The 13056-nt window shown below is 41.4% G+C and overlaps 1 protein-coding gene across 1 annotated transcript in view; it reads right to left on the reverse strand.

Moving 5' to 3' along the window:
- Positions 1-4566: 4566 nt before the first annotated feature.
- Positions 4567-13056, reverse strand: part of KIF26B (kinesin family member 26B) — a 312315-nt gene continuing 303825 nt past the window's right edge. The window contains exons 13-15 of the mRNA XM_075043158.1: positions 9411-9613; positions 7893-8043; positions 4567-6327 (exon numbers count right to left, since the gene is read on the reverse strand). Of these exons, the coding sequence (XP_074899259.1) occupies positions 6179-6327; positions 7893-8043; positions 9411-9613 (503 nt within the window). The 3' untranslated portion in view covers positions 4567-6178. The remainder of the gene's footprint in view (positions 6328-7892; positions 8044-9410; positions 9614-13056) is intronic.

Genomic DNA, 13056 nt, shown 5'->3' on the forward strand with positions numbered 1-13056 from the left:
TTTGACAATGTTTCACACCTCAGATACCACAAAAGGGATATTTTTTAGCCAGCAAACAATAAACTTTACAATTTTAATGGCAAAAGGCTCAATGCATTTGTTGACCAACTTGGAAATGGCTGTGACTTTCCACATTTTGAACTTGTCCTCATGCTGTTCTTTCTTCTTTTTTTTTTTTTCCATAAAATTTAGTTGATAAAATATATATATATTTACTACTGATACATCCTTTTCTGGAATTACCCACTGGTGGGACCAGTGTAAGTTCTGTATCTATCAGTTTGTCTCCTCCTTAGCTCTATTTTATACCACTGTTATAATGAGAAAGAACATAGCCACGGACAGAGTGAAATGGACTTAGCAAACATACACTTCAATGCATAGCACTTAGATAAGCATTTCCAACCATGATGTGTAAATAAATTATAAAATACAAGCAACTCTATAAAACAAGAACATCCTGAGTTTACAAATAAATTATATCCTTCATACATAGAATATGATGTGAATGTTAGTAACCAGCAGTTTCAGCTATGGGAGGGAAAGAAGTAAAACTTAGAAAAGTTAGTATCTATGCATACATAAAACATATATGTATGTGTGCTATATGTAAATACTCACACACATACATATACAATATAGAAGGTGAATACATCCATATCTATATTATAGAGAGAATATGTAATATAGCTGAAACTGCCTCAAGCACCAATTTATTACCATTATTATAAATTTTGCTCAATACTTAAGTAGGACCACTCAAAGTAAGATGGTTTTGGTCATGTTTTATTTCCTGTCCTATTTGAAGGTGGTTTGAAATATTATAGACGAATGCTACTATTTCACTTTCAGCACCTCCATTCTTTGCAGAATCATCATGCTCTTTGTGAGCTTCAGAACGTTGCATAAGCGAGCACCAGTCTGCAGTCTGTGAAGCTGGTGGCAAAATCCGTATTGACTTCAATGGGATTAGGATAAGGGTGCTACATTTTCAAGGGAAATTGATATTTCTTTTTTTTTAAAGCTTGCTTGAGAAGGAGAAAGAAGAAAAGATAAAGACAATAATAAAACGGTTTATTATGTCCAAGAGCAGGTATGGAAGCTCAGATAACCCTGGGATGAGCGCACAATAAATGCAAGAGATAGAGATTATTAACTTTGCACTGACAAATCATTCACAGTCTTGTTTGCCATAGTTATTTGGAAACCTGTTTCAAATCTTGCGATAGCTAGCAATGGCCAGCCTTGCATCTCCAAAAACTGCTGCGTGTCGCCAGTGCAAAAGCCTATGGAGTAACAAAACAAAAGACCATGAGGACATCAGGATTAAGCAAAGTATGTCATCCATCAGTGGATTTGAGAAACAGTGCCTCTCTGTAGAGTCATCATCCACTCCTATCAGTATTTAGTGATACGAATGCTTTGATCTCTGTGGTGAGCTGGTACATCCCTGATGCTGTGCAACTGTCCCTCCCATATGAACTGGCATCAGAGGGTCGCTCAACCTCTGGTTTTATGAGAATCATATTTGCTTCTGCAATGCAGAAGCTTCAAGTTACAATTTTACAGCTACTAGGACTAGACAGAAAGCTTTATCTCATAGGCAGCTGAGAGTCCAGGCTTTCAGTTGATGTAACTATGCTGTATGCCTCATGCATATGCAGAAATTGTTGCATTTAACAGGATGATTGTAAAATATCTTGCCTTAAATTCATGACACCCTGAAATATAGAGTAGTTCATTTGGATTACTTTTACAGGCTTTAACATTTCAATGACAGCCTCTACATGGGAACTGCAGCAACTTGGCTTTGTAGGCTGAAGAACGTGTGGAAGAAAGGACCTTTAAAAGCAGCTTTCAGAATTGTTTCAAGCATAAGTTTTCCCTATAGTGTGGCATAAGTTAGCTTCATCCTGGTGAGTGCAAGAAGTTTTATAGGTACTCCTTGGAGGAGGAAGGGGGAGTGATGTTGATGCCCTCACTACTCTGCTATAACTCTCCTGACTCTTAATGCAATTGTGCCTCAGTTATACCAGTGCAGGTGAGATGAGAACAGGCCCAGTAAAGACCTAAGAAAGGAGAGCCCGAGTATCAGTTTGCTTCCTTGCCTTTCTGTGAAACAGTATTTCAGAATACTTAGATCTGAATGAATTGACAAGGAATTGTTTTGAGGCAAATACAAAGCATGCATGGCAGGAGAAAAGACACGTGTTGTTATGACAAACGCACCAGGAATTAGGCATCTCCCACACCTTCTAGGATACAACGTGACCCAGCACCCAGTGTCAGCAGGTGTGCGAGCATGGCTTTCTGCCCACTCTGAGAGCTCACACAGACCCGTGGGATGTCTGAATCCAGATCGCAGCCAAATTCTCCAGTCTAAGGTCTCACTTGAATTTGTGGCAATATAGCAAGTTCAGTCCCTTGTATAAATAAGGTTCACGAATGCCAAGATGAGCAGTTCTCAAAATGAGGGCCCAAACTGTCCCCCAGCTGCCCATGCCTGAGCACAGCAGTGGGGATGCGGAGCAGTGCTGGTATTCTGCAGCCATTACACAACCCGACAATGAAGAACTGTGATCTCCTGTTACACGTGTGAACAAAGAATTAACCTTCAAATCTAATTACGTTAACATGTTTCCTACTAAAGCTGTCCCAGAGAAATAAGATTGATTTCTGAATATGCAAATGATTCAGCATTACATTCACGTTGCTCTTGTGTATTTTGGGCAACTTGATGCCTTTTAAAAAAATCAGCATAAAACCAGCATTACGCTGGCAATTGCTTAGAGTGGGACTTCCTGGATGACTTGCAGAAGTTTATGGAACTTCTGTAAAATGCTGGCTACCGTAGACTAAGATCAATTTCATAATAAGGTCCTGATGCTTTTAATTTTCTCTTTTGAAGATATTTGAAGTATAATAATATAAATTCTGAAGTAAAAAGCTATTTTCAACAAGAAAACATTTCATAGATGTCAAATCTCCACAAATTTTCATTCCCTTTTATGCATTAAGCCACCACAACTCCTAAAAATATAGGGGCAAATTCTGAAATGTACTGACACAAAGTCAAAAAAGAGATGAGTATGGATTTTAGGATATGAATACTAGTATATGATGGGAGTGTTAATGGGTAGTCTAAATCCTCAGAAAGAAAATAATTGTAAGGACTGTGATTCTGCTCAGTTAGTACATAATTTGCAGTATGCCAAATTCATCCTTGGCATAATCCATTTGATTTCAAGAATCAGTTTTGGTCCATTGGGATAAACAAGGCAAACATATGCTCTTACTGTTTAAAATAATGGCTAGATATAAGAACTTTTTGCTATGCTTCCTCATCTACAGAGGTACCAAATCTAGACACAATGAATAATTGAGTTAATGATGCTGAGGAATATTACACATAATAGATATTTTACAGTAGCTCTGAAATGTGTCCACTTGATTTATAGAAACATCATGACTTTTGTCTAAGTCCCAGACTATGTGAGAGGGCATCTCTTGTTAATAATGCATTCTGTGCATGCACCATTTGCTATGATTTCACTTTCCTTCTATCAAGTGTATGTTTAGTTTTACTGTTCCGCTTGCCATATACCATCTCACTGCAGGTCCCCAGGGAGCCCAACATGCCCATTTTGGGCTGCTTGTTTTCAGCAGGGGAAGGACAACATGTCCCCATTACTCAATGACCACCCTCCAGCAAATGCATTTTCAGAAATGCTTAAGCTTAAAGAAGGCAACATTTAATTTCATGCGCACAACTTGAAGGGGGGGAGGTGTTCTTCCTTGAATGTGGGGACACAGCCTGGGAGACAGGCTTAGTGCAGTGTCACAGGTGAGACCGGTACAGGCCTGCCTGGGGATGCAGGGGTGTAAGAGATGGGAGCTGGCTATGAAAGTCTCTTCTCCTGTGTGTAGGTGACCTGGCAGCATGCGTCTGGGGCTCTGTGGGACTAAGCCCATAAAGAGAGATGCACTCCATATCCCAAGGGTGCTAGGTCTTCATCCAGCACAAAACTGCAGGGGAGATTCCCATGGCTCTGTAGAGTTGTACTGAATTCATGGAGCTCTGCAGAGAAAAGGTGGCCTCAACAGAACCAATACGTAAGAAGTGCTACTGAAATCATTACAGAGAGAAACAAAGCTAGATTGTTTGGGGTTTTTTTTTCAGAGTTTTTTTTTGCCTGGAGAAAGAAGAGGAGAGAGATCAGACCTATGTCCTTAATACTTACTTGGAATATGAGTTTCATGATAGGAAAATGCTGTGGAACAGACTAGAAAGCAACTTTCATATGGGACCTTTTTTCCCTCCAAGTAATCCTATAGCATGTAAGAAGGATCTTCTACAAAATCCAGTGACAACGCTAATAGAATGAATGAGATTTGTTATACAAGTTGTAGAGTATTAAAAGAAAATAAAACTACATAAATTCTATTTCTCTCTCTTTTTTTTTTTTTAAAGGGGATTTTTTGCAGCTAACCACTAGAAAATCTATCAGTATTTTTGTAGGGTTATTTTTCCATTGGGACTTGCTGCTTGGGATATTGTAAGATGGCATTAATATGGTGGTGCAGGTAAAAGAAGAGATGCATTTAAGTACAGCAGTAAATTGATGCATATTGAGTATAGGTTAAATGATGCTCTTATTTTCTCACAAGCAACAGGAGGGTAGCACAAGTGTATGTGAGAGGGATTTTTATGAATGGGCTTATTTCAATACAGAAGAAGAAGAAGAAACGTAATTCAACAAAATAATTGTTCATGCCCATATGTAATTAAAATGCAGACTTTGCACATTTCTTTAAGAAACACAAAGGATGTTCCTTCCCACATACTGTTTTGTAGATAAAGAGGCAAACAAGTAGAACATTTGAATGTGCATTGAGGCGCAGACCCTTGTCCTTTTGATGTCAATGTGAATTTTGCCATGGCTTCAGTACTGGAGAGTTGATAAGGAAAATGCTATAGCCAACATGCTTGAAGTGCTGTATCCACTCATTCATGACTTCTGTTTATTTCCAGACACACTGAGCTGAGCAGAGCCTGCAATCCTCAGGTACATCTGTGACTATGGACAGACTGGGCCAGGGACCAAAAGCTGCCAAAACATGTTTTGCAATGGTATATGTCAAAAAGAGGTGAAGCTAAATTTTATCAGTCATAGTCTCAAGAAAGAAAGACAGAATAAATCACTCATTTCTGGACTGATAAGCATGGGAGCCCTCAGTCTAAAGAGTAATTTTCCAGAAGTTATTAGCACCAGAGAAAGGGGTTAGGACAGAAGTGCCTCCTCATCCATAACTCTAGCCAGTATGAAGCTAAAAATACATGAAAAAGAAAACAGGTTATAGGGGTTGGATCAAACGGAAATGATATGTACTTCACAGTAATGTCACCTCTCCTCTCTCATACATTGCAGAACCTACGGGCTGAGAAAATTACTGTGTCCTCCAGCATGTAAGATAGTACAGAAAAACATATAAGCAAACCTTACTCACTGCTAGAAATATTTTTTGTGTGATCTGGGAAAGTTGAATTTCTCTTTGAGTGGCCTTACTCTGGTAACAAGAAAAGACAGTTAACATTTATTCATATGTTGTACTGATTAGGAAAGATCTCTACAAACACAAGTTACTTAGAAACAGCAAGTCTGAAAACACCAAGAGAAAAACAAGCTGTAAATACATTTCAAAAGTGTGTTTGTTTTTTTCCTTTTTCTTTTCTTGACTAGCACCATCTGTACACAATAAAGTATGAACATAAATGTTTGGATAATAAAGATTTGCAAGGCACTTAAACAGTTTTTCTGGATAGGTTTTCTTTTAATGAACCTCTCAACGGAAGTCCTACAACCACCTTTCCTCCTCCCTCAGCTAATGCAGGGAAAGAAGTGTCTTCTGCCAGCAGTTCTTATTTACAGACGTGTCCTTAAAGGTTCCTCAAAGTGCTCTTTTAGGCTAAGAGAATCAACAACCTTATATCTCCATTTTTCATGCTCGTCCTGTTTTTTTTAATACTACTCTTCTGTATAGTATAGCAAATCTCTCATACACACAGTTGAGACTTGACTCCAACCTTCATCCTCATTCTGTTGTCTTTGGGATGCTGTTCAGAAGGGAAAAGGAGGATGGCAGAGATGCGCATTGAAATTCTCTTGAGGTTCATACTTTATCGGTGTCTAGAGGTGATGTCAAAACAGGTGATCATCATGAGATGGGCCTTGCAGAAGTTGACACGGTTTTCCAAACGCTCAGTCACACACTCCAGGGCCTCCAGGTATTCCAGAGAATCCAGCTCAAATACCTGCTCCAGATCAACTGTGGGAAAGAAAAGACACAGATAGGAAAAGCAGATAAAACCCAGTGCTGGTTGGTGGGAGAGACAGAGTAATTCAAGTCTTCAAACCCATCAGTAACGTATAGAACATTATCTCTGGCTTGCCATTGTCATTAAAAGTTGCCTTTTCTGTTTAAAGGCTATTAAAATGGCACAGCTGCTTGCTGATAGTGAAAAATTCTGTTAAGATTGCATTGGATGCTTTTTTGAGTGATATGATCTGCCATCCTCTCCAGAACTGCAGGTGCCTTTTGTCGCACTCCAACACTGTTAAGCAAATGTTGAATGCTCAGCGTGTATTGACTCTCTCACACATTCTGCTGACCAGAAAGAGATTTAAATAGGTGCTGTGCCCTGGAAGGACAAGTCCTTTGCTGAATTCAGAACTCGGAGTTAGAAACCAACCTCCAATCTCCTTGCTCCTCACATCTCTCCCTATTCCATATGATTCTCACTAGACCTCTCAAGAGTGGCAAGGGAAGGCGTACACATCAACTACTCCAACACAGGTGCCCATATGCTGCCAGAGACCAGCTGGCAGCGGCTTCCATGGAAGCTTAGTGTGAGATACGTTGGCTGAGCCAGCACTTCCCATCTTATCTGGTCCCTGAGGTCTGTGCTGTCCTTGAGGCTTTCTGCATTTATCACACTGGAATCAGAAGCAAAGGCATCATACAGTAAGCAGACGGCAATGTATGGCAAATTCTCTGCTCCCTTTAAATCCGCCCTTTCTACCTCTCTTCCTTAATAGCATTCCTGAAACATACACTGTGGTTGTTTTGCAGGGTGTACCAATCTAGTGTTAACTTATGGCAGCTGTCAAAGGAAGAGTTAGGATGCTCTAAGAGAACACACCAGCCAACCTCCTTTTGCCACTTGCAATTATCCCAAATAAATTGAAAATATTTTTTTTTTCTAGAACTCTTTGACATGAACTCATCTGATTACTAATACTAAAATTGTTGTAGCATTAGTGCAGTACTCTTTATCTTTCTTCCTTTGAGGTGTTGAGGTTCTTTATCATTTGAATGTGAATGCCCTTTAAGCTCTCTGAACTTTACACATCTATAGTTATAACAAATGGGCCAAATTCATTTCTCATGTAAGCCCACTGGTGCCAAGGGACAAGTTTGCTCCACAGTGTTATTTTGTGGTAGAAGAACAGATTTATAATATTGCTCATATGTCTGAGTGATCTGAGGCCAAAAAAAAAATATCTCATTTTCAGGAGCTGTGGACTGAAACGCGTGAATGCTAATCTACCAATGGCAATATTCACCACTACAATGCTGTACCATTTCAACATTCAGCTCTCAGGCAAAAAAGGATTGTTCAGTTCTACTGTCAACATTTAAGAATTATAGCGACTAGCTATAGAAATACAGTCAAACTAAAAGTTGCCCTTAGGTCATATGTCGGTTCATTTTGGTTTACAAACACAGTAGCTCACATCTCATTCTTAACAAACATTTCTGCTCCCCTCCGTCCCCCCATTAAATAAACCAAAGGGCACCTATGAGTCCAGGCAATGAAATGATGTTCTTACATTCACTAAGCCATTTATTAGGATCCAGCATCAGGTACTGTTTGGTCACCTCCAGTTCTCTCATTAACCACTCGTACTTGGCCTTGACCTCAGCAATTCTCTGTTGGCGATGCTCCAGGATTTTCAGCTTGGCATTGAAACATATTACCTCCTGCCAACCAGGAAAAAGGAGCAGGGAAGGAATAGGTGAAGAGGAGAAGAAATAGCCAGATCCATTCAGTCAAATGATCTTCTAATCAATAATACTAACAATGAGCCATTTACTCTGGAAGTATATGAATCACTGCATGAAATCATCCATCATCTGTTTTATTTTTATTGCTTTTGTTTGGGTTTGATGCTTTCCATCAGTGAGCTTTGAAGACTTTGCAATGATAGTTAATAATAAACCATAATAATTAATAACAGGCAGCATCTTGAAATCAGATTAACTGTAGAAAAACATTTCTGGTTTTTGTCACTGAAGTTTGGCTAAGAAAATCTAAGCTCTTGGGAGAAGGAAATCCATGGCTTGCTGTATTAAAATCCTGAATACATCTTTGTGCTTGGTGCATGAGAAATGCAGTAGTCATATTATAAAATAAGAGAACTGGTAGCAATATAAAATTTAAAACATCCTTTAACAAAAGGAATATGTTATGAAAAGCTCTAGCAATTCACAATCGTTAATAAAGAAGATATATTTTCTGTAAAGATATGGGGCACAGTAACAGCACAGGGTGCAGTGCTGTCTGGAGACACCCAGCCTGGCCTCGTATGACTTCTGTGGGGTGGCAGCCATCAAGACGTGCAGTAAATGAGCCCACAGTGAGGGCTGTGCTGCTCTCACTAGTGTGGGAGCAGTCCCAATACCAGAACTATCCTCCTCCAAGACTGTGTGAAGGTCTCAACACTATTCTGCCTTCTGCTCTGTAGACAAATCTGCTGTGTGGGTGAAGTGCAGTGGAAAGCCCACCCCACCAAGTGATGTTTTTCTCCATACAAAATCATATCAGAGAACAACATCACAAACAGCCTAACCAAGTGGAAGGGACTAGGAAGAAAAAGTGCCTTAAAATAATAATAAAGTCTACATCCACAGCTACTCTAAAATTGGTGCTATTCCACCGACTTCAGATACTCTTCTCAATCATACCTCTCAAGAGCTGACCTTTACAATTCCCTGATCTTTTAGTAAATTTGGAGGCCTGAGGTTGGCAGGAACAACTTTGTTAGAGAGAAGACATTAGCTATCCTGAAAACAATACCATCAAAGTACTTCAGGCACCATTGATGCCTTGAAAGACATATGTGACAAGATGCTGAAGCACTAGGGGCAAAAATGCAAGGTACCAATGTCTGTTAGCTGCTGCAGAAGAAGACATAACTTAGGTCATAACTGCTCTTAAATGAGATAATAGGTTTTGCTGCCTGTTGAACTAATCATATACAATACTACACATTTTTGACTGCATAATCTGAATTCCCCCTCCTACACCCTCCAGGAGGAGGGAGACAGATTACATGGATTGCACTCACCTTGCTGTCCCCACCTCGTCGCCGCTGGAGCCTCTCCACATCATCTATCTCATAGACTTTGATCTCAAAGGGCTCCCCCAGCCCCCTCTGCCCACTTCGCAGGGGCCCATCCACCCAGCGGACCCCGGGGCTGTTGGCAGGCTTCCTTGCTGGGGAAGCAGTATCAAGTGATAAAGCTGGAATAAGCCTCCGTCTCTGTGAACCTGCGAATGCAGAAGTGCCATTTCATGTTAGCACAGTTATTGCCTCTCCTTTCTGCTCCATCTGCAGAGATGTCTACAAACTATACATAATCAGCCTTCTTACACACAGAAGAAAATGGAGCGAAAACCCAAGGACGCCATGGAAGTTGGGGTAAGCTGTAGCTGCAATGTCCTGTACCCACTCACCATAGTCGGATCCTCACATGTTCTTTGATGCCTGACTCCAGGATTTGATCCTCAGAGGGCATATGTACCCTAAAGTTTCCAGAGCTTGTGCCTGCTTCCCTTTGCTCAGGTCTCGGTGTGTACAGGTATGCCAATGAAGGACCAGAGCAGCAGGTTGGAACTGGTCTAGCTTTGCCTTCCTATCTCTTTACTGGTACTGGCTCTTACAGCCTAAGGACAAGCATTAGCCAGCCTCCGCATAGACCATCTCCAGGGGAGGTGTGGGTTTGATTTTTTTTAATCACAACACAAAAAGCACTTTGATACCCAAGTTCTTTTACTATGCTGGAGTTGAGTGCCAGTATACCACCACCTAGTCCCTTGCATAATGCCACTGTAGGCTGGGTAGAGCAGTAAAAAAACTAGAGGGGCCAAAACACCTGCAGTAAGTACACCCAAGCTTGGTGGTTGCCACCAGAGTTGCACTAGCCTTGTCTCTATTCAGTAGAATATTCTTCTAAAACATTTCCCACTTATGCACTTACTGCAGCACTGGTGATGGGCAAGAAAGCAGCAAGAACGATGGGCTGGCAGAAGAATTAGTCACTGTGTCTGCTTTAATACCAGTGCTCGTGCACACCCATCCTGCTTTATAATACCAGCACAGCGGATGGGAGCACTGCAATAGCTGAAAATGTATGATGGTTGATAAAGCCTATACTATACGGACATCATCTGCCATGTGAGTTCCCAAGTCAGAGCCTAAGGTAAAGCAAGGGAGAAAAAGTACATCACTGGCCTGATGGCAGCGGTAAGGAAGCTGAGCATATGGTTTGTTGGGAGAAAGAACAGACACACACAAAAAAGAAAAACAACTGGTTACATTTCCTTGCTTTGTTTAGTACAATCAGAGCTACGTCTGGGTTTAAAAAAAAAATAATTTTGTAGCTGACAACTCCTGCAGGGTGTCCCCTAGAAGACAGCAGGAATAGAAGGGATGGGAGAAACCAAAACCAAAAGCTGGAGCCAGCAAGTTTGAATGAAACTATTAACTGACTCCCTTGGCTGCAAGAACAAAACTGATGCCAGCAGGGAAGGGATGCAGAATGATCATGCAGGTTTTATTTTAAAAACAAGATAAAATCATTTAGAGGAATCTCCAGCACTACATTTATTGAAACTTGAATGTAAATAGCTTCAACATGTCTGCCAACTTGGTGCTTCAATGAAAGCCAACACCATCCCCCCCCTCCCCCGAAAACAAAAATATCTATTGATTGCCTAGTTTTTGGATTCGCAAGTAACAAAGCATTGTCTAGTTTCATTCATGGGAATCTGTTTCTCTGCTGACTTTGCAAACTATCACATCTTATCCCATTGATTTCTGAGTGCAGCAGTCTGTGCTAGAAACCAGCAGTTAGTAACCAGTAATTAACCTGTAAATGCTAGCTCTAAAATGGATGAGAACGGTCTATCTTGCTGTCTATCTGGAAAGCCCAGTGTACAGGCTTTTATTTGAATGCATCTGAGATAATTCTATGCAAGAAAAGGAGGCCACAGCCAAGGTGGATAGACAGGGAGCTCTACGAGGCCCCTGTATACCAAATGGCCTAAGATCTGGACTGCCCATCCTGTCACACCTATCATAGTTGTATTTACTACTCAAACCGCAGCCCAGCAAAAAAGCCCATGCCAGAACAAATGAAGCCTTACAAATACCAGCAAGAAGGAGTTATTTTACACCTGTGGTACCAGTCAGTGGGAGTGAATGTCAGCATTCACTTACCTTGAATGCAAATCAGTTAATCTCTACATTAAAATGCCTGATCAAGGGACCAATCAGATCTTGACAAAAGGAAAAGCAAGACCTGACCCATTACCATAGCTAAAAAGGGACAACAACAAGAAAGACACAGTTTGGGAAGACCACAACAAACTGCAGTGCTAAGGGTAACTCATCAGCGATGCTAGAGAAAGGCAGCCAAATGGTGAGAGCAGCTGCTTACTTGAAGGGAGGTGAGACAGGGTGACGGACTATTAAATTTTGTTACATGCAGAGAAAGATTCTGCAATGGGCTCAGCCCCTCCTGGAAAACGGGCCTTCCACTTGCTTAGATGTGAAGGGCACCGAGTACACCCCTAGTGTCACTCAAGAAAAACAGGATTTAGGCATTAAATGTTTTTTAAAATACTTTTAGGCTTTTGGCCATGGTGTCTCACAGGAGCAGTCCTTAAAATTTTGTCTGAGTGTAAAAGCAATCTCTCTCCTATCTTTGCTGCTCATCAACTTTCAGAGCCAGCAACACTTACAAGCATCAGATCTGACCTCCTGTGTAATGCAGCCAAGTGCTGCTAATTCTTTTCACTTTGTGCCCTGCATTGATGGTCACATCTCCTTTCCCGCCATGCCTATGGACTAGCTCTGGCATTTCAAGGAAGCAGTGGAGCAGACTGGAAATTCCTTCTGTCCAGCTCTCCCATGCATGGCTGAACTATGACTAAAGTAGTGCCTTTTTCTGTGGTGTTTGATTTTCTTCCTTTTTTCTTCCATCTTTCTTTTTTCCCCACTGTGGCTGTTAACACCACCTTCTCATGTAGTGGGGCACTTTTAAACCATCCCTGCTGGAAGAACTGCCTCTCCGACCAGAGCTAAAGCCCAGGCCTGAGACACTTGGGGGATGGCTCTGATTCACCTTGCCACGAGAACAGCATCAGGCTCTTATTTGGAGCAAAGCAAAACAGATGTCACTAGGGTTTGAATTACAGGGATGATGGTAAATGTTTTTGCATTTAGTTCCCATTCATATCCATTTGGCTCAATGAGAAACAGAAGCCTGTGGTCTGGAAGGAGGGCTCCAACCTAGGGCTCCGACTAATAGTGCTTATCCCTCGGAGAAGAGGCAGCAGAGACTATGGTAGTGGCAGGAGACATGCTAACATGAGCTCATTATGTTTTTCTAGCCAGAGCTCGCACCTGGATAGCCTGTGGGTTATCACAAAGGGAGGCTGCCAGCTCTCGGTGCACCAGGGGAATGCGGCAGGGCAAAGCCACCTGAGGCAGGCAGACTTGCTGCCATCTGCCCAGGGGCTCCTGCGGGACGCGGAGGCTGCCTGTGCAAGTCTCCCTGCCCTATCACAGCGGGTACGTCCATGCGTGAGGCAGAGGAGAAAGAGAAAGAGGGATGTGTTTTTATCTGAGCCTTGAATGCTGACTCAGGATGATTTATCTGAGGTTTAGAGCGCTTTCGGGAGAAATGAAATGAAAGATCTGCATCTTT

The sequence above is a fragment of the Buteo buteo genome, chromosome 12 (genome assembly GCF_964188355.1).
Source record: "Buteo buteo chromosome 12, bButBut1.hap1.1, whole genome shotgun sequence".
Taxonomy (NCBI): Eukaryota; Metazoa; Chordata; class Aves; order Accipitriformes; family Accipitridae; genus Buteo; species Buteo buteo.